Source organism: Diplotaxodon limnothrissa, linkage group LG3 (genome assembly GCF_057381915.1).
Source record: "Diplotaxodon limnothrissa isolate DT_005_m linkage group LG3, D_limnothrissa_male_GT1.1, whole genome shotgun sequence".
Lineage (NCBI taxonomy): Eukaryota > Metazoa > Chordata > Actinopteri > Cichliformes > Cichlidae > Diplotaxodon > Diplotaxodon limnothrissa.
Window position 1 is genome coordinate 38,512,152 of NC_140598.1, and position 23,215 is coordinate 38,535,366.

General features: G+C 43.1%; 1 protein-coding gene and 1 pseudogene across 1 annotated transcript; both read right to left on the reverse strand.

Moving 5' to 3' along the window:
• On the reverse strand, positions 1–1,131 carry LOC146635766 (protein DVR-1 pseudogene; annotated as a pseudogene).
• Positions 1,132–21,181: 20,050 nt separating this feature from the next.
• LOC146635767 (uncharacterized) lies at positions 21,182–22,567 on the reverse strand. Its single transcript, XM_085350209.1, has 3 exons — positions 22,096–22,567; positions 21,819–21,987; positions 21,182–21,308 (listed from the first exon to the last, which is right to left on the reverse strand). Exons 1-3 carry the CDS (start codon positions 22,565–22,567, stop codon positions 21,182–21,184), a joined length of 768 nt encoding a protein of 255 aa, XP_085206335.1.
• Between the last annotated feature and the right edge of the window lie 648 nt (positions 22,568–23,215).

Consider the following 23,215-nt stretch of genomic DNA (forward strand, 5'->3'; position numbering starts at 1 on the left):
TCAGCGACACCCGCATTCATCCACCACCATGTCCTGGTAATGCTGAAGCACCACATTGTCATTGTTGTCATAGTAGAGCATGGAGATCGAGGAGAGACGGATGGGGACGCAGCAGGGCTGTGGCGTGTTCTCTGGATCCAAGGAATGCACCAGGGTCTGCAGGATGGCATGGTTGGTGCCGTTCAGGCTCTCACTGAGCGGGAACGGACACTCCCCGTGGCAGTAGTTGGCCATGAAGCCCTGCGGGGCGATTACCCAGTCCTGCCAGCCGACATCTTTAAAACTGATGTAGAGGCGACGAGCTTTACACACATTGCTGGGTGTCACGGGGATGTGGATGGCGCTTCTCCTCTGTCTGGACCGACACCGATTTGGGTTGAGGGACACAGCCACTAGTGAGGCCTGAACCAACGGGAAGGTGAAGTCTTGTTCCAGTGGGAGGGAGTTACCGGGGTAAAACAGAAAGAACTCTTCCGGGTGTGGTCCGAGAGGGAGCAACTCTAAAATTAAGCCGTAGTTAGACCCCGGTTTGCACCAGCTCTCTGCCACCGCTGTGAGATCCATGGTGATGGAGGTGGACTCGGGCTGCAGCTGGACCGACTGGGACAGCAGGAGTCTGCGGTTCGCCTTAGGATTAGTTCCCTTCAAAGTCGATCGGATCACTTTATAAAGAGAGGCACTAATGGCCTGGGACCCTTGCAGCAGCTGCACGGGACTGAGGGGCTTCCAGTGGAGCTTGATTTCCAGCTGAGCCAGAGATAGCATCTCCACAGGCTGCAGGATGGACATGTTGAAGAAAAGATGCTTCTCCAGGCAAGCCCGACAGCTGCTGCTCCAGCCAGACACCATCCTGCCTTGGTCTTGGATGTATCTGACAATGTTGCCGCGGACTCCATACTCTGACACCGTGCAGGGTTGGCTCTCCAGAGCCTGGAGCTTCTCGGCCCTCCGGAACATCCTCCAGAGAGCGGAGGGGACATGGCGCCGGGGCTGGAGGCTCCCTGCAGGCCTCGGCCTGTCGGAGAGCCCCAGGGACCTGAGGAGGAGCTGCTCCTGCCTGTTTGTGTCCTCCACAGGTGAAAGGGCACACGCACCGAGAAAACACACTGCCAGCAGCAACACAGGAGTCATGCCCGGACTTTCTGTTGATGAGTCCCGAGTCTTGCCGCGTCCACTCATTTTGGTTCTTTTCTTCGTAGCATCGAGAGTAAGAGAAAATGTGGCTCGATCCGCTCAAAGCCTCGCTTATATTTCCGCAGAGCGCGGGCGGATTCGTCACGCACCAATCGCAGAGAGGCTTGCGGCAGCGCGCAAATTCAATGCACTTTTCTCCAATGAGCAGCACACACCGAGGCGGGGCGATGCTCCACGTGGAGCCCGTCACCAATCACGAGCCGGAGCGGCACCGCGTCACAGCCAGTCACACACTTTAAGAGCAGCGAGTCTCCTCTGTTCGCTACATCCAGCTGGCTCGCCGCATCCGTGGAGAGAGAGCTTAAGCTGCACGCTCTCCTACCAACAACGGCTCTTTTCAGAGCCACCTCACTCACTCACACCAAGAGCTCGCTCCTTTATTCTTATTGTTAGTAGTGTCTTTAAAATTGAATCTTATGCTCACACTTCAATCTTCATGCTGTTTCTATTCCTGAAATTACAGTTGGCATCAACATGGAATTCACTGACTTCAGTTACGAAATTTATATTTATTAAAGTATTTTTCAAAGAAACCTGTTAGTCACTTAAACTCAAGTTCACTCATAAAATGTGTCCTTCATAATAACGTTACAGGCTATGCTAGGCTTTGGCCCAATACGCGGGTTATGGATGAGAATAGAATGACGCAAAGGACACCGCTTCCTCGTTTCTCTATTGTCAAGTCAAGTCATCTTTATAGCACAGTTAAAAGACATCAAGTGTCGTTCAAAGTGCTGGACAGAGGGATAATATAATAAAAACAATATAGATAAGATGAAAACATTGTAGAAAAATTGTAAGACATCCATATGTGTACATGCAAATATGCACTGTTATCTTTTGCAAGTAAAGCAACCGTCTCATGAAAACTTTTCGTCGTTGTTTCCTTAAAAAATGTTTATATTTGTGACAAAAGTGTGCAAAATGCTCAACACACACAATCAAACACGATCTGTACAGCGTGATGAACGTCATCTGTTTTAAATATATTAACTGAACAATCTGCAACAGAGTTTGACAATATTTTAAATAATTCTTTATTTTTTGAAAAGTGTTTTATGTGCTACATTTACAGCTCACCTTTATGATGCACCGCAACAGAACAAACTAATGAACACATTATTCAAATCAACTTGTTCTCCTGGTCCATTTTAGATCAAATCTAAAAGTTAAAATTTTATTCAATTTGTATTTGTCACATAGACAATCATACATAGTGCGACATGCAGTGAAATGCTTATGCCAGACCATACAAAAACGAAACGAAACTAGCAATAAATAATATACAACACAATAATACTAATACTACTACTAATAATAATAATCTTGGTTTGTCTTAGAAACGTGTAAGTTGTTTGAGGAGTCACATGAGTAGCCTATATTTCTGTCATAGGTTTCATGTTTAATAATGCTGCTTTGTTGCTTTTCACGGTTTCTGTTTGGAGACAGAACAAACAAACCGATAAAGCTCGTATTTTACGTTTCCTGTTTTACCACCATGCGAAGGGACTTTACCTCGTTAGTGCTGCTGTGTGTGTGTGTGTGCGTGGGTCGCAGGGGAGGGGCACTATGTGTTGTAACCAGTGACTATGATGTAACTGTACAAAGTGTGTCAGTCTTGTCAGCCCACTAGCCCAGACACCGACCAAACGGCTAGCCCCTGCCCCAGATGGCGAACAGAGAACGGGGGTGTGTGAAGACCCCACGCCTCACTCCTCCCGCTCACTTATTGTGTTGATCCATGCACTGATCAGTGGTCTTTGATCAGTGGGTTTTGGTCAGTGGTGTTGATCAATGGTCATGAGAATTTGCATAATTGATTAAGGAACTGACCTTCCAGCCCATTGTTCCTTCAGTGGGCTGGTTTCAGTCATTATGCAAATGTACTGTTTATAAGATTGGAAACCTGCAGTTAGCTGAGACTGATAAAGTCACTTGGATGAGTGACGAAACGTTTCTCCCACAAAACGCTACGTCCAGATGAACAGAATCAACTTTTGGAGATTTACTTTCCTGGATGATTGAGAATGCATCAAGACGATGCATGCTATTCTAACGTACATTTAAAACATGGGAGGGGCATGGTGCCATGCCTGAGGCTCAAACACAGGTGAATAAATTTGTTTATTATTTATTCAAATTCAGTTAATTCCGTTTTTTTAAGACTCGGGTTTACTGTATATTGTCAGGATTATCTATGTACAGCTGACCAGAATCCATCGATTCTGCAAACACAAATATGGTGTTGTGGCGATCGGAAGCTTAAAGCTTTACAGTCACAGGGGAAACCCGACTACGCCAACCTGGGAGTTTCACACAGACAGTATCTATAGATACTATGTACTATGCAAATGAACTATATAACTATAGTTAGTGCCTTCCTGTTCATTTACATAGTTTCTAAGGTTTGTAACACTTGAGCCAGAGCCGTGATTGGGAGTAAAATAACGAATTTATTGACAGCTATTTAAAACAGACATCAGAAGATGCAATCATGTATTTGCACGTGTACTGTTAACTGATTCAGAGCCTGGATTACCAGTGGGCGAATGCATAAATAATCACGAACCACGGAATATCCCACCACCAGGGCACCCAGTCACCTCTACTTTAGGCCTTCAGAGTAAAAACACAACTTATTAATAGACCCGAAACGGGAAATCAAATACTCCTCTGTGGTTAATCCGACTCCACAAACATACCAGTAGTACGAACAGCCTTAATCAACCAAAAATAAATATAAATAAATAAATAAATGAATCAAAATAGCAGCTACTATTTATAGTCGGACCATACAATTTGATTGGCCACAACCGATGATTAGCAATGCAATATATTATTTCTGCTTCACGGATTTCACCCAGCTCAAAAGTCACATTTACACAGCACACAGCAGAGTCAAGTACACTTGATGTGTGGACTTTATAACAGTTTTTAAATTGTGTTGATAGGCATGTGAAACCAGAGTTATGATAAAAAATATATATATATATGTAGCTGTCGCATTGGAATGTAATTATTATGTGATTGCAATGTTCAAAATTTGGTATTTAATCTGGATTCATGTTGTGTTGTCGCCACCTACTGGTGGGCCTGAGTGTGGCGCTTTGTGGTGCGCATGCTTTGGGGTGAGGCTCAATTAAGCGCACGTGTCACCGGAGACTGAAGGCTCGAGCCAGAAAGAAAATGCTGGCCTGTGTAAAGGGTGGAAATATAGAAGATATGGACTACAATTGCTCATGAATGTTCAGTAGAAAGGCGCACACGGTATGTTGGTGCATTTACTTCGTGTGTATGTTTTATTTGAGTTGTAATTTTTGTTCTGCTGATGTAATATCCGTGTTTTTCATTGATCATTTCACCATAGTTTTTCACGGTGTTTGCTGGTGAAAAGAAGATTAAAATACTGGCTGAACATCAGTTGGAGCATGGCCCTTTATTCTACTTCGAACATGAAAAACCTTCAGGAGCAGTTATAATATATATATATGCAATGTTTGTTTCTTTGTTTTCCTGAATACTGCCATTGATTGTATTTATATTTACTGCAGGAAGAAACGGTAAAAACTGCGTTTTATAAGGAAAGCTCTCTCTCCGCCTGCAAAACCAAAACCAAAAATAACCCCACCCTTTCTTATTGTTGGAAAAATGTACTATGTCGACCAATCAAAAAAATGATATGGCAACATGGCATTTAGTTGTTTAGGAAGGGGGGGAGGTTTTAGAAGTGACAGCGGTGTTTTGAGATATGAGAGATTTGCGACGTTTGTTTGGAGTCTAAAGTTAGTGTGTTGTTTTGGAGTGGCACAAATAATTTGTGTGGCATCAAATTTGATGCAGAACACCGGATTGTTCTGTAAATAGTTTGAAATGTTTATTTAAAAAATGCCTTGGCTGCATTTTTTGATAAACAGCTGCAAAAAACGTTGTTGTTTGCAAAACTCAATAACTTTTTTGAAGAAGTAACTATGTAATTAATTGCCCAACATTGGTCATTATAAACTGTATTTGCAGACAGAGTTACAGGACTCTCAACCACACCACAGACTCATAATACAAGTCAGAGCTTTATAAAAAAAAACAGAAAAAAGAAAAAAAAAGAAAGTTGTGTTTTGAAAATTGGAGTTCAAGTTATTTTTACTTCCAATAGTGTTAACATACTACACAGGTCATGAACAAATTTATTTTTTTTTTTCAAATTTTCATTGTAAGTGGGCTAAAGCAGTTAATTAAAAGTAGTCTAACATAAATGTAAATGCTGTAATTTGATTATTTTAATAAACCATGTAACTTGGATGGATTCACTGCTGGCGTGACCACAGTCACACGTCTGCTGTTGCTCACAGTGGTCCACGGGACCGCTCAGGGAGTTTGTGTGTTCGCTCAGACACATGAAAAATTAGAGGGAACATGGTGGCAATACTAAAGGGCTCATAACAGGCCAAAGCGTTGGTATCATCTGTGTGCAGTTTACAGCACCCCAAATGTGTACCCATGCACCCCACATTGAAAGTGTTGAAAAAATCTGAGCAGTCATTCATCAGGGACACGTGTGTGAATAATCGTGGTTCAAAACCATGTTTTTAATCCAAGTTGGGGCATGAAATTGTAAAAATGTTCAGGGGTATGAAGCTCAATAATGTAGTGCTGTTGTGTTTGTGTTCTTTATTCTAACTCGGTAGTTAGAAATAAATAAAGAATGTGTCATAGCTTGTCATAGGTATAATAATAATAATGGATACTTTATTGATCCCCATGGGGAAATTACTTGTTTTCCTCTGCATTTGACCCATTCACTCAGTGAAGCAGTGGGCAGCCCACTAAGCAGGCGCCCGGGGAGCAGTGTGTAGGGACGGTACCTTGCACAGGGGTACCTCAGGGTAGCCGTTAAGTGGATTCGAACCGCCGACCTTCCGATCACTTTACCTACTGAGCTATCCCTGCCCCTGGCTGACACCTCATTTTGAATAATCCAGCTTTGCACCAAGTTCGTGAAGCACAAAATTATTTCAAAAACGAAAGCTAGGGATAGTATTTAATGCACTTTGAGACCTTTGTATGTTTGAATTTGGCAGTGGGTGTTGTGAAGCCTGCCTTTTGCGACAGCACACTTACCCTTTTATTTCACTGCATCTAATCCACTGCAAACGCTGATGCTTCTCTTTGTCAGAATAACTGTTCAGGCCAAAGAGCAGAAAGAGTCAAACAAATTTCTCTTTGTGTGAGACGAACTAAAAAATGGGTTATGCTGAGAAAGGATTTTGTTAAAGGTGCCAACATGTGATTAAAAGCGTCACAGGAAGAAAAAAACTCACAAAAACTCAGTAACTATTAGTGTTTTAAATGTGTGTGTTCACATGATATTGGTTTATGTTGCTGATTTTTCATTTTCGCTTTGGTTTGTAGTTTTGCAGTCAGCCATCAGTAAGGTGTGAGCTGACAGCAGCTTTCTGACACTGTGAGGAAGGTCGACACTGCCCTGACTGCTGCAATGGAAGAGGTTAAATAGAAATGTTGTTCTGCACTGAGTCACAGTTTAACTTGAACTGTTGATCAATGAAATGTCTCTGGTTACAGTCGAGGGCCACCATCAGCCTGCAGGGCCGCACTTTGAGAGCTTTAATTGTTACACATGAAGCTTAAATGTATTGTGAATTTTTAGATATATTTTGAAATATTTTGTCACATGGCTTGATGTTGGCATTTAAAAATGTGAAAAAATAAATAAATGCTGGTTTTAAAATTAGTTTAAAAATGGATAGTTCAGCATTTTGTTTTTATTCTGATTTAAATACTTAGTTTGTGCTCTACAACACAATACAATAAAACTTTATTTATATAGCACATTTAAAAACCAGAGGTATGCCAAAGTGCTTCACAGAACCAATTAAGAGCAATAATAGATACAAATACAAATATACTGACAGGTGGGACGGGTACCTGATGTGAGGTATATAAGACTGCCTACAGCCTCTCTATACGTCCTCACATCTCTCACCTTTGATCACAGGGAGTTACTCTGGGTTTACAGTTCTGCATGTTAAACCTCATCAGTATCTTATTGACATATGTTTCTTGTGACATTGTTATACATCCCTCAGACTGAGTGAAATCAATACCCAGAAAATGCTGAAGTCTGCCCAAGTCTTTCATTTTAAATCGGACTGAAAGCATTTCTTTCACATCCTTCATTACCTTTTCATTGCCAGCTGCAATTATCCACCCAGGTGATCACCTTGCCATGTTCTGCCTCCTTGGTATAAACACAGTAGTCTGCTGGGTTTTGCCTGAAACAGTTCTCAGTTAGGTAGGTTTAGTTCAGTCTTCATGTTTATTATCTTGTTCCCCAATCAGTCATGTCTTCTTTCACTCCTGTCTCTGTGCTCCGTGTTCCCTTTGTTCAATGTCAAGTCCACATCTTTGTGTTATACTTCCTGTTTTACTTTGACGTTCCCTTGTCTCATGCCAGTGTTTCAAGTTTTGCCTCCCCTTGGTCCCGTCACATTTCATTTCTCCCAGCTGTGCTCTCCTCCAGTGTCTCATTCCCTCATTATCCCTCAGTATATTTAAGCCCCATGTTTCCCTTGCTGTGTGTTAGGTTATATTATTTCCTAGTGTAGCTCTCATCCAGCAAATAAAGCTGTGGGGTTTTTTTGTTTACTCTTCGCCTCTGTTAGGCTACGTTCACACTGCAGGTCTTAATGTTTAATTCCGATTTTTTGATCAAATCCGATTTCTTTGTCTGCTTGTTCACACTACAAATAAAACAACGTGCTCTGTTTAGACTCAGACCAAACAGTATTGTTTGAATGATGGCCCTTAATATAAAGACTTGTTTCGGACTTTACGTTTCCCAATTTTTCTTTAAGTTTTAAAGTTATTTTGTTATTTACATATGGCCTAATAATTATCCTTATTGCTGTTTTAGAGGAGCAGTGCTTCAAAGGATAGTTGCAGATTTCTGTCAGAATCTGCAGATTATACAGTACAAATAAAATGTTCATGTTTCTCCAACATTGTCTTCCCAACAGTTTCACTGACATCTACACGGGATGGCCAGGAAGCGTTCACGATGTCTTCTCGGGCTCTTCTCCGGCGCTGATAATTGGCGTCTGTCTTGTGTCAGTGAAGTAGAAGATGGATTTAAGGTGACATGGCCATTCAAACAGCAGTCGCTTTCTAAAACATTAGATATGTATCGAATTCAGTACCACATACGAAAGTGACCTGGGTCGGATTTGAAAATATTGGATTTGTGCTGTTCACACTGTCATACCATGATCGGATATGGGTCGCATAGGGTCAAAAAAGTCAGATTTGATGCGCTTTCCCCTGCAGTGTGAACGTAGCCAAAGTCTGCATTTGGGTCCTCCAATGCCAGCACACAGCCTGTTCATGACAAATGCAGCACATAACAGCAGGGTGCAAGGTGCTAGCAGGCATCTACACGGTACGCCATAACCAAGTGGCCGGCGTAGTATACAGAAACATCTGTGCTGAGTGTGGCCTGGAAGTCAAACTGGGAGAGTTGAAGGTAGTTGAGAATGACCGAGCTAAGATCCTGTGGGACTTCTGAATGACAGCAACATCAGGAAGAAGGAACACGAAAAGCTGGAGAAATACCAAGGGCTCAGAGAAGATGTGGAGGGTGAAAATAACAGTGGTCCCAGTGGTAATCAGAGTGCTTTGTGCAGTGACTCCCAAGCTAGACGAGTGGCTCCAGCAGATCCCAGGATCAACATCTGAGATCTTTCTAGAAGAGCACAGCCCTAGGAACAGCTAAGATACTGCGCAGGACCCTCAAGCTCCCAGGCCTCTGGTAGAGGACCTTAAACGATAGACCGCCCGCAGGGGCGAGAGGGGAATTTTTAATGACCTTGTGTGGGTGTGTCCTGTCAACTCTCCCACCTTGGTGAGCTTTGTCTGGTGGCTGCTTGCTCCTCCTCTGTGAAGTGTGTGTTTTGGTGATTTAGCCGTTTTCAGTTACTTTTCAGTTTAGTAAAACTAGAAGTGCTAGAAAACCTAAAAGTCAACCAAACACGGGGGCCAGTTTAGCTCAGTGGAAAACAGCGAATTGAGTTCGAGTCCAACCTGCGGCCCTTTGCTGCATGTCTTCCCCGTCTCCCTCTTCCTCTGCACTTTACTCTTCATTTTCACTATTACTATCCAATAAAAGGCAAGGTGCCTTGTTTCTTTGAGGATTTCTCCAAAATGTGATGATCAGAGTTATGGATGGTCTGGTATGATAAGTGGTTTTGTTTGGAGTTGTGCAGAACTTGTCTGTGTCACCATTTCAGAGAATATGATCAAGAGATGACAATAGCCAAATTGTCCAGCAGGTGCCACTGTGGAGATGGTTTCAGATTGTTTTGAATCGTCAATACAAGCACAAACACCTCATTATTTTTTTTTCTTTCTTCTTTTTGTCTCACAACATGTGCATCTGTTTCAGCTAAGAGCTCCACGTCTATTTCGGGTTTCAAACTGCCGTCAGCCAAAACTTTTCAAGTTGAGATGAAGCAAAAAGTGAGACCAGAACTCTCTGTTTCCACCAAGAATTTCCCCTTACAGGATGTTAAGCGTCTCTGTGTTTGACAGCTCGCATCAGTTTTTCTCATATATCTAACAGGGTAGTTTTGTGAGGCTGAAATGACACAATTCAACGTGGAGTACATTATCTTGTCATACTGGATTCTTGCACTTTGGGAAGCAGTGACAAAACAATTTTGGGGAAATGTTGCACATGCTACATGTATTGTGATGCTAAATTTAGAAATTGCCTAAATGTTCCAAACCAATAATTTCCACACAAGAGCGAGAGGTGAATAAAAAAGCAAAAGTGCAATAGACATCCAACTTTACAGCATTAGCGTGCAATCTTAATTAAACCATCACCAGTACTTGTTTGTGATCTGCTAAAACAACTACTGATGATAATTAGTTACTTGCTCATTATCATCACTAAACTTCACCTCTCCACCAAGTTTGGTGCAATTTGAAGCATGCTAATAAAAACTGTCTCACCAAGAACATGGCTCGATGTGTGATACAAATTACACAGTGGAACTCTATAATTTTATGAGTCTGTTAGTTAGCACTATTTAGCTTACATGTATTTTATGACTTCAGCTCGCTAATCAAACTACATAATAACATAATGTAATTAAAAAAACAAAAAAACATCACAGCTGCCAAAGCTTGCTGCATCCATGTGGTATATGTTATCCATTGCTTTAACATGCCCGAATTGCAGCATTTAACCACTTAAGTTGAAAGTAAATACTTATATACCATAAACCAGTAGCATGTACAGAAAATTAGCGGATGTAACCCCCCCTTCATGTCTCTGCACTCTATAGAACTGTAAGCAATACTTAAGCAAAACAAACAACAGAACACTATAAAAATACTTGACTACACATGCCATATTCTACATATACATACTTCTATACATACTTCAGAACTGTATTACTGGCAAACATTATGTAAGATAATGAAATGAAAGTACTTCTCCTGCAGAAAAACGTTCCACATTGGTGTTATATGGTTTACTGTGTTACTGTATTCCTACAGTATTACTAGCATTACTATTGCTGAGCATTGAGCTTGTTTTAAATAATTCATATTCTGTTCAGTGCACAGTGCTCATCGTTTGAGCACTGTGTGACATAGCTGTCAATATCTATAGTGGGGAAAAAACTGAATGAAAAACGAAGGTGGTGTATTAGCAAACCAGCTGAACTTTGTAAATTTGGTAAACCAAGTGATTCCTCAGACAAGTTAATCTGAAATTCTACATAAAGTAATGAAATGCTGGGGGAACCTGCACCTATTCACCTGGTGGTTTTATTAAGCCAAACAGAGCATTAGTTCCCCTCGCCATCATCATAGTTTTCATTATAATGTTCTGAATGATTGATTCAAACTTTCTTACATGTTGGATATGTTGACCAAAGTGGTTAGTAAGAGAAAGCTCATCTTTTATCATGATAATAGAGTTTCCATCTACTTGCCAATTCCAGCTCTGTTTTGTCGCTAAACACAGCTCAGATCAGTAGATGCAAAGCCAGCAGCAGTTGGCCCTGCATGCTAATCATCAGACCAGAGGTTTATCCCCAGTGCACAAGCCCAAACAAAGAACTGTAAGCTGCTGGCTCTAAGCTTGAGAAATTCCAGCCGTCGTCAACCAGCCATGGACACTTTCCTGAGAACGCCTAATCCATACTCTTACCACGCAGAAATAATTCTGTTTCTAGTAACAATAACCATCTGTGGTCACAAGATGGCAGTAATGCATGAATGCAAACAGCCATGAGAGAAATTTAATGACAGAATGCTATGTGTAGTGAAACAAGATGGTTTAATTTGCTTTAATTAATGTCTGCTTTTGATTTCACTAGACAAGCACTGCTTGCCTTGCATGCCCTGAAAGAAGCCACTGCCATAAACTAGTGGAGTGCGGATCAATACTAAATATAAATATAATACAAAATATCAATTACTCCGATACCAGATATTTATGTTTTAGAATCGATTCTCATAAAAATATATATTTTGGTACTTTGTGGTAAATTTGTACTTTATGAGTAACAGGAACACAGTAGCTGTATTACAAGGATTGTCTAAATGATTGGTAAGAACTACTTCTTCTTCCGCCTGTCATAGTGATCTGCGAAATACAGCTGTGTAAATGCGTCACAGGTCACTTGTGCTCGCTCACTCAGTTGATGAGTGGAGTCATGTGTGGAGCTATTTCAGCTCCACTAACAGCCGAGACGCGGTTTGTGACAAATGTAGCTTAAAAATTGTAGACTGCAAACCTTGTCAAACAGAAACAAAAGTAAATTATAACACAGAATATGATGATGAGTTTATGATGAGGCAAACTGAAGAGGAGGAGAGGGACAGGTGCTGCTGGGGCGAGACAAACATAGCTCGCGGAGTCCTTTGGTGCTGCAGGCAGGCACTATCTATCCAGGTACAAATGAAATGTGGAGCTGTTGGCTGCGTGTAGCACTGGTGCTGAATTTTGGAAAGTGACTTATGTCTAGGTTTTTGTGTCTGTGTTTAAATGACGGGAATAAAGACAAAGTCTCATTTGTTGAAATTGTAGTGCATACTGATACAAAAATATCAGATCAGTATTGCCAATACCTGTCTGAATGTTACTTGGTATTAAACATCACTACTGTTCCATAAACCATACTGAAGTGAAGTAATCTGGGAAAGTACAGGAAATGACGGAATTTCATCATAATATCATGTCTAATCTCTCTCTTTAAAACGCTAAAATGTTTTTTTGTTTTTTTTTTGTTTTTTTTTTGCCTGTCCCGTTTGGCTCTTTTGCCATCAGAATTGTTGTGATTTACTTTACCAAATTGACCATCCCAGCCTTGCCGTAATGGTCCATTTGATTCACCTTTTATTGTTTATTTTATTTTCACTTACTGAATACGAGACAGACTTGACTGGGGGAAAGAAGGGGAGAAAGAAAGAGGGAAAGAGAAACAGCTGAGAAGAGGGACGGGGGAGAAGGGCAAAAAACATAAACCAACAGAACAGGCAGAAAAAAAAAAGAAAAAAAATGCATATATCGATCACCTGGATCACCTGCTGAGAAAGAAAAAAGAAAACAAGCAGAAGAGAACAAGAGTAATAGAATAAACAACATCACAATGATATATGGGAATATGACAGTAAATACTAAATATTAAACATTATTGTGCAGCACATAAGATCAACAGAACACAGTGTGCTTTGAGGTAGGAGCCAAAAAGGGTGTAGTTTGTGGGTGTGATCACCCATGTGTACACCTGTGAGCATGGACGCGCTTGTTTTTTTGTTTTTTTTAAAAGGTTCCTTCATGTAATGATCTGCTAGAGGGTGTGGGGGGGCCACAGCCCCGTCCTCCAGGGCATGAAGCAGGTATGGAGGAGATCAAAACTCCAGACATCCAGAGGCCCCCAGAACACAAGAGACCAAGGAAGACCAACAGAGGGGCAGCCGCGCCACTGTCCCAGTAAGAGCTGAGGAGAGTCCCAGATGAGGGCTCACTCAGCAGCCGCGGAGCAGAAGCCAGGGGGAGTTGCAGTGACGTGCCCGTGAGCTCCGCCGGCAGCCAGCTGTGCCTGAGTGACCGAGCCCCAGGCCGAGAGGCCGGGGGCACCCAACTCCGAAGTGGCCCGAGCGAGCCCCAGGCTCCAGGCCCCGATAAGCGGCCGCCAAGGAGTGAGCCGGTGTGTACCCGGACGCCCATCCCCGGACACAAAGAACCACCAACGATGTCTGAGGGAGTCTGCCACTGGCAGGGGAAGTGGTGGTGGGGGGAGAAAGGCCTCCAAACCTTGGAGGGCCTAAGATGTCCCCAGAGAGGTGGCGCCTGACACCCAACCTGACATATAGACACAGAAATACAGGCACACACAGATACAAACATCCATTCCCACCCTCATGCTCTCATATGCACTTACTCCACACCAACGTGGAGACAGACATGAAGAGACGCTGTACACACGATCACACTCCCCAAGCGTACTCTACGAACCAGGTCTAGGTACCCTTGCCCCTGGAGGGGGGAACTACACCCAGACCCAGGTGGTGTTACCCTTTTCCCTGCGGTGGGGGGAGGCAGACCGCCCCGACTCCGCAGCAGCAGGGAGGCCCCACCCTCCAGACCGCAGTCGGACGGCCAACTCCTCCTCCTAGCCCCCCCGCTCCAGCAGGCCGCAGAGAATGGGGGTGAGAGAAGACTCCAAACTTCCCTCCACCCGCTCATTGTGGTGTTGATGCATGTGTGTTCTAAGGTGCATTTAAAACCCAGGAGGGCATGGAGCTACCTGCCAGAGAGCAGCAGGTAAATGCATAGTCCCTCCTGCTAGCCCTCAATGTCTACGTGTATTTAAAATTGAGAGGTGGGCAACGACGCCAGGGGTGAGGTGTACACCCTGATGGTAATTTGGATTCCATGTATCGTGCCCACCCCCAAGATCCTATATGTATGTGTAATGAGAGTGTGAGTAATGTGAATGTCTAAGTTGTGGGATAAAATTGAGGCAGAGGCAGCCAGAAGGGGACAGAGGGGGGTAGCCTCCTCTGCACCCTGGTGACATACCCCTACTCCAAGGTCCTGCATGTGTGGGTGGTTGTGGTGGAGCGGGAAGGGGGAGGCAGCTGGAGATGGGGAGGAAAGGAAGGGAGGGGCACAAACACTTCAAATCTTTCATGAAGCCTTGCTTTGCTCATCATGGTGACACCTTTATCTAAAGGTCGCAAAACTGACCTTTATCTTCTGAAGCAGAAAATCCACATTTATGGCGGCGCGTGTAGACGCAGCGACCTCACGCTCTCCTGAAAATGCGATGTTTTGTTCGTCAAGTAAGTGTCTTTCTGCAAGTGTTTCTCGCCAGTCCACGTCGGAATATGTGTACAGTCGTCAGGCTCTCTTACACATTCAGAGAAGCAAGATTTGCCAAGTTTTGAACACTAACGTTGAGATGCTAAGGGAGATAGGATTTCTGCGACAGCCTGCTAGCTGGCCTAGCAACTCACCGGACTCGCCTGCTAACCCTCCCCGGGCAAGGAGGCGTCGAAAGCGGTGCGCTAGGACAAGGAAGCGGGGCAAGCGCGGAGGAGTCCGAGTCAGGCTTGAGGCTAAGCCAACTCGCCCAGCCATACCATCGATCCTCTTAGCCAACGTACGATCTCTGGACAATAAAATGGACAACATACGACTTCTGAGATCAGCGAATCGCAAAGTAAGTGACTGTTGTGTGCTAGTTTTCACCGAGACATGGCTTAATGACAACATTCCGGACTCGGCCATAGAACTGGAGCAGCTAGCATGCTACAGAGCCGACAGGGCTCTCATAGACGGAGGCAAGACCCGAGGTGGCGGGGTCTGTGTTTACATCCGTGACGAGTGGTGTCGTGATGCCACTGTAGTACGCAAACACTGCTCATCACTGGCGGAGTTCATGATCGTGAAGTGTCGCCCTTTCTATTTGCCCAGGGAGGTAAGTTCGATCTTGTTGGTCGCTACCTATATACCTCCATCTAGCAACAACAGCGATAGAAATGCGGCGCTGAACGAACTGTATCAGGCCATCAGTGAGCAACAAACAGCACACCCAGACGGTTTCATCATCCTCGCAGGAGACTTTAATCATGCTGATCTTAAAACTGTTCTCCCAAAGTTTCATCAGCATGTACATTTTCCAACAAGGGGAGACAACATATTGGACTTGGTCTACACACAGGAAAAAGGAGCATACAAAGCCATCCCCCTCCCCCACATCGGCACCTCTGATCACCTCACTGTTATGCTAATGCCAGCATACAGACAGAGAGTGAAGGTCATCAAACCTGTTATGAAAGAGGTAAGAGTGTGGCCACAGGAGGCCACCTCTGCTCTTCAAGACTGCTTTGGGTCAACTGATTGGGACATATTCAAGGAAGCAGCCACCTACAATAACATCATAGACATCGAGGAGTACACAGACACGGTGAGCTCATACATCACCAAATGCATTGATGATGTAACACAAGTGAAAAGTATCACAACTCGAGCCAACCGGAAGCCATGGCTAACAGGAGATGTCCACAGGCTGCTGAAGGCCAGAGACAAGGCCTTCAGAGCTGGGGATGAAATAGGCCTGAGAACAGCGAGAGCCAACCTGTCCCGTGGCATCAGGAAAGCGAAACAGGACTACACACACAAGATAACCTCCCACTTCAATGATAGCAAGGACGCAAGAAGCCTACGGCAAGGCATCCAGGCTATTACAGACTACAAGCCTGTAGCGCGTAGCTGTGAGAGCGACACCACTCTGCTCAACAACCTGAACAGCTTCTTTGCACGATTTGAAGCACAGAACAACACACGCCCACAGAAAACACCACCACCTCCACACGACCAGCCTCTGTGCCTGTCTGCTGCCAGCGTGAAGAGGACACTCATCACCATCAACGCCCGGAAAGCAGCGGGTCCAGATAACATCCCTGGTAGTGTGCTGAAAGACTGCGCAGAGGAGCTGAAGAATGTCTTCACAGACATCTTTAACACCTCCCTGAGGCAAGCCACTGTCCCATCATGCTTCAAGACTGCCACCATCATACCTGTGCCAAAGAAACCATCCCCAGCCTGTTTCAATGACTACCGCCCCGTGGCACTGACACCCATTATTATGAAGTGCTTTGAACGACTAGTCATGTCACACATCAAATCCACCCTACCTCCCACCCTGGACCCACACCAGTTCGCATACAGAGCGAAACGATCCACAGAGGATGCAATCTGCTCTGCCCTCCACCCAGCCCTAACTCATCTGGACAAGAAAGACTCATATGTGAGAATGCTGTTCATAGACTTTAGCGCTGCATTCAACACCATAATACCACAACAACTCATCTGTAAACTGGACAGACTGGGCCTCAGCACCTCCCTCTGCAACTGGCTGCTGGATTTCCTCAGCCAGAGGCCTCAAGCGGTGCGTGTGGGCAACAAGGTCTCAAACAGCATCACCCTGAGCACGGGGGCTCCACAAGGCTGTGTGCTCAGTCCTCTGCTCTTCACCCTGTTGACACATGACTGCACACCAACCTACAGCTCCAACCACCTTGTGAAGTTTGCGGACGACACAACGCTGGTGGGGCTCATCACCAAGGGCGATGAGACCCACTACAGGAAAGAGGTTGAGCTCCTGACCACGTGGTGCAGAGACAACAACCTCCTGCTAAATGTCAGTAAGACCAAGGAGATTATTGTCAACTTCCAGAGAGGCCACACCTGTCACCCCCCATTGACCATCGACGGCGCTGCGGTGGAGAGGGTGAGCAGCACCAAGTTCCTGGGGGTGCACATCAGTGAGGACCTCTCTTGGACCACCAGCACAGCATCACTGGCCAAGAAAACACAACAGCGCCTCTACTTCCTGCGCAAACTCAAGCGGGCAAGTGCTCCACCACCCATCCTGACTACATTCTACAGAGGCACTATTGAAAGTATCCTCTCCAGCTGCATCACTGTGTGGGGCGGTAGCTGCACTGACTATAACAGAAAAGCTCTACAACGCATTGTGAGAACAGCTGAGAGGATAGTTGGTGTACCACTCCCCTCCCTGCAAGACATTTACACCACTCGCCTCACCCGCAAAGCCATCACAATTGTCAACGATGCAACCCACCCCGCGCACTGTCTGTTCAGCCTCCTGTCCTCTGGAAAGAGATACAGAAGTCTCCACTCCCGCACTACCAGGCTCACCAACAGCTTCATCCACCAGGCTGTGAGACTGCTGAACTCTCTTCCCTCCCGGCTCCCAGCCAGCAGAATCACCAGATTGGCAGAAGTATAGGAAGACAGATTGGACTCTACTCCCCCTCACCCACGCACACTCTCCAACAAAGAAACACTCTCTGAACCAAGAACTGAAAACATTCCTGACTTGCATTGCAATTGCACACACCTGCAACTATATATATATTTTTAGTATTTCTTTTAGCACTATTTATATTATTATATTACTATTTATTACTTTATTGTTAGGGCTGTTTTTGTTGTGCATCTGCACCTTATTGTTGTCAATGTCTACGCATGGGACAGTGTGAAACGTAATTTCAATTCCTTTGTATGGCAAGTACATTTGAAGAAATTGACAAATAAAAGTATTCTATTCTATTCTAAATGCACAAAGGGCCAAAATAAGACAGAAATAAAACAGGAAACAAACACTGAGACAGAGACTAAGATGCACAAACTTGACAGGGACAAAAAAGAAAACAAACATGAAGCTGAAACCAGCTAAACACATGTGACACAGGGTTCATAAGAACAACAGGCAAATTTTTACTCAAACACAAAGTCCCCAGAGAGATTCATGCTTCACTACCACAAACCTATCATCCAGGGGAAGGACAGAGAGCCCAAAACAGTAAGTAGTTTATCTGTAATTCTGTTTTTATAAATTCCTTCACCTTCTTTTACTTTGTGTTTGTAAGTGTGGCTTTAAAAAGACAATACGAGATCTAGTAAGGCTATAATTAGGTAACATGTTCTTATTCTTATGAGGTAGGCCTGATACAGTTTGTTTGCACCATCTACTTTCAAAAAGTTTAAAAAGAAGAAAGATCAGAAACTAACAGAGATCAGTGGAATTATTTCCTCTCCTCAATCTAATCCACTGACCTTAAGTGTTACTCTAATTTAAAAGCTTTGTGAGCTCCTGATGTCATTTCAGTGTTAGAATTCATAGACACTGTTGCGTCTGACACTTTACTATCAGGTTGAAGAAACCTTTTGTATTTCCCATCAGTTTCAGTGCAGTGTTTTCACACGTAAAGAACAACATGGGGAAATTCTGTAATTCTTCACCAACGTGTCTGATCAGATTAGTGGAATAAAGAAATATTTATGGCTTTTTAACTTATTGCATTTATTTTCTGTTAGAAAAAATTAAAACATTTAATTGTAAACTGATTTGGTTACTACAAATTTGTGTATGAACATATAAACTCTGTCGTTTCTTGCATGGTGAACTTCACAGTCACCATCATTATGTGATGTGTTGGTTTAGTGTGTGACCAGCTCAGTTAGAAGAGACTCCCCAATCAGGGCAGCAAACAATACAAACAAACAACAAATCTGCAGAAGCAAAGTTAGTCACCAGAACTATTCTGTTAGCAGACATTTATCACAGATGGCTGGTCTTTGACTCTGACCACACTGCAAGGTGTCACCCCTTATTCAACAGAGCATGTCTGTATCAGAGTGTGCAGATCCTCTCTGGAAACCCTAACTGTAAAGCAGGTCTCAGTTTATTTTTCATAGTAAAAGGAAACCTCAACATCTGTCAGCCTACGAGACCCTCCACAGATTTTTCAGGACTCAGTGAACAAACACCAGAGATTTTTTTTTCTATTTGTGGACTAGGTAGAGGCACAGGACTCTCTCAGCCAACATAGGACCCCAAAACTACAAGCTCGACATCAATATTGTATCTAGATCAGCTCTCTCAAGTTACTGAAGTAATTATGTGCTTAAGAATGCATTCTTCGGGTGGCCAGAGAGAAAGGCCAGATTCTATGGCGTGGGGCGAAGATAATGTTTTTTTTCGGATTACTCCTGACTAACCATGGACCGGCGTGTGTCCTTTAAACAAATCAAGTTGGAGTTGAGGGAAAGAGGAGTGGAATACTCCCTGCTCTACCCTGCCACTCTAGAAATAAAACATAATGGAGCAAGGCACAGATTTTCTTCACCTGAGGAGGCTTCAAAATTCATTAAGAACCCCCCCCACGCACACACACGCACAAACGCATCCTCCAACCGTTTATGCATGGACGATGAATACAGAGTTTATCACGCAACATCAAAGGGATGTGCCTTTTTTCACGTCACGCTGTGCGCCATGTTATTGTTTACATGAGATGAATTGCAGAATGGCAGATAGAGACAAAATACTGTTAATATGACTATCTTCAGGTTTTACAGCTTACATATACACACGCAGTTCCTGTCCCTCCATTTAGAAAGGCAGAGGCATCACAGTGTGATTATTTTACATGTAGTTGTTTTTCCCCTGTGTAATAATATTCAACATTGCTATCAATACATTTTTCAAAAAATGCCTCTCTGTGCAAAATGGGTTCAAAAACATAAACAGCTGTGGGATCCTGTTAGTCCGTGATTTGAACGGGGAACAAATTGTGGCAGGATCAGCCTGATGTTATTTGTATCCCACTGTAACTTTACTGTATAAAGAGCTAACATCTCCAAAATGTCAGGAGTAGTTAGTCATTACAACAAGTGTTTGTGAACTAAAAATCAAGAATGTGGGATACTGTTTGTCCGTGATTTGAACAGCCCAGCGCGTGCTCCGGACGAAGGGAAAAGCAATTACGCAGGGGAGACCTACCTTGGCACTTGTGCAGGTGAAGCCAAAGGGAAGATACACTGTAAAAAAAAAAAAAAAAAAAAAAAAAAAAAGTGCTGTTTTTACAGGAAAACCCTGGCAGCTGGGGTTACCAGGGACTTCCTGTAAAAGCGCTTTACAGATGCAACTTGTAAATTGATTTACAGTGAATGAACCTCAGATTAAAACTGTTAAATCTACAGGAAAAAGAAGTTAATTTCACACATAGATGTGATATATAAATACACTATTTCCTGTATCTTTTACAAGTAATAAATGCTTTTTGTGGATCATTAACTGCAAAATTAACAGGGAAATATCGTACAAAGAACTAATTTAAAATGGTAGAACTACGGTGAAACTGTGCATATTAAATGGAGCTGCTCTGTAAATTATACACAAAATCTATGCTGAATATTATATGTTTTAATGTAAAATTTTAACCATAACCCAGCAAATTTCTTACTGCTACACCTACACCCAAACATGCAAAAATACATCTTGAGAAAACACAAGAGAGGAAAATATCACTTTTGGGAAATTTATTTTGCAGCCACATTCGCAAAATGACAGCAAATGGATCCATTTTTCCAACTAACACAATATGCAAGGCACACAGCAACTACACAATTCAATCAAAATATCGGCTATAAAAGCTGTGGAACATTCCTGCAAAGCAAGAACCATGTTCATGAAACAAGCATTTGTTAGACCCTCCACCAGAAAAAGTTAAATAACCTGTTAAGACTTTAAAACAAAAAAAACCCCACATATTGTGCCAAAAATGATCATAATCACCGTGCAACGCAACACGCACCCTGCTGTCACCACAACCATGGCCCTGGTAAGAAAACATCAGCAAAACCACATGGTGAAACACACCTACACATGTGGTCTAAAAACACTGCAGTAGCAGCATGTTGTTTTTTTCTTTTCTTATGTAAATAAAGAACATTCCTACAAAGAAAGAACATCTTCATGAATTGGCTTCATGCATTCGACCAGTAAAAGGTTCCAGTACACATTGTGGAACAAAATTAACAAAGTAAAACTAAAAGTCCACAGAGAGTCAAGATTTAGGCTTAGCGCCACTCGTGGTCGGCGAGATCCTGAATCAGGGTGAGGACTCGAGGGTTCACACTGAGACGACGCTTTGAGTTTTTGTTCTCTACTTTGGTTCCTTTTTCTGGGTTTATGGAGAAGAAACACCTGTAGAATAACAATCATATAAAAGTTTATTAAGCATTTTTATAATTGATCAGTTAAAATACACGTACAAAGTAAGTAAAAATTAAGTATATACATATATACACACAGTCATGGCCATGACCACGTTCAAGACAAAGTATAACCAAAATGCTGTGGGGAAGTGAACAATGCATGGTCAAAAATATTGGCACCCTTCTGCAGTGATATGTCACACTTTAGCATTGTTAAAATCCAAAGCAAAGGTTATAGGTAGTCAGACGTCAGTTGACGCTTGGTCTAGCCCTGAGTCTCGGCCAGGCTTGGACCCGGATTCAGACTGTTAATGTATTTTAAAAAAAAAAAACAAACAAAAAAAAAAAAACAACAACAACAAAAAACAGAAAAAACAACTGAAACCGGCTCCAAAGCCGACCGAGACTCAGAGCCAGACCTGGACTCGAACCACATCAAAGCCAGACTCCAGATCCCAGAGTCTCAGTTATGAGAAATAACAAAGCCATATTTGTTCGCCTCTGAAGAAACTCTAAAGTGGAAGCCAGCTCACATGGATAATGGATGTTGAAATTGTAGTAGCTCCCGAACATGAGGCACAGTGCAAAAATGAAGGAGGATATGTTTGTGCTGACGAGGTTCCGATCAATACTCAGCGTGTATCTTCTTGAGGAATAGCAGGACTGTCCTGTCAACAAATTATTTAACAGGTTATATCAATAAACACGGCAGTCACATGACATTCTATAAAAAGTGCACTTAAAAAGAGAGAGAGAGAGCTATGAAACAGACTTACCACACACGATAATAGTGGGTGTCAGAGACACTTGCTCCAGTTGTACCTCATCTGCCAGACATGTATCTTCAACACAGAGAAGCATGGACTCCTCCTTCTCTTCAAAGTAGCTGAGCAGAAGCAGGACCATCTCTTTCACATCATCTGAGCAGCCACTCTGCGGTCCCCGCATCCTCTGAAGCCTTGCATAAGTCTGAAGGAACACCTTGCTTTTGCTGACAGCAACTGTGGTCAAGTAGTCCAGTAGCCTTTTCCCCTTCAAATCCAAATTACGTGTGAATGTCTCTTTGAGGTCAATCCCAGTAAGTTCCTTGAAGTGGACAGACATGCCAAGTTCATCAAACCAAAACGGCCACTCCTCCCTAAGGCATTTGATACTTTTCCCCTGATTGACATGCAGACGTTGTGTGTAGTAAGTGGACTTCATTAGACTTTTTACCTCTTCTGGATTGGCATCAGCTTGCTGGAACATCGTCTGTGTGGTCTGAGTCAGTCTGATGTTTTCTTTTTCTTATTTTGGGTGTTGAAGTGCGCCTTACATTTTCAATTCTGTTCTGCAACTGTTTGACAAGTGAAAGGTAGCCTGCACCAACAATATCACCCTCTATTAAATCTTGCAGAGAATTGGGATATTTTGCCACCATTTTTCTTGCAACGTCAATTGAATGTTTTCTACCTACATGTGGGCATTTTTCCATCATCTCAGTCACAACAATCCGGACCATTTGCCTCCTCAGTTTTGGGCGAGGCCTTTTCCCCCTCTCAAGAAAATGCATCACTTCTGCAGGAAGTTTACTCCATGGAATTTCAAAGTTGTCATCCCATTGTGTGTCACATCCTGGGCTGCTGGAGGAGGTCGACGATAGACTTTGGGGTGAAAGTGAGAGCAATGACAGCGACTGGGTTGATGAGGCTTCCACAGATGATAGCGAGCTGTTCTCTGGAGTTTGGTCTTTCAATTACAAAACAAATACAATTATGATTCACACTGTATGTCTGTTCATGACCATCTCTGCTTTTGAGTTTGAATAGTTGTTTTTACTTACATTTCTGTTTCCAAGCAGAAAGAAGCTTTCTTGCTTGTACAGGTCTTAATGCTGTCATCAAATCTGCCTCCGTT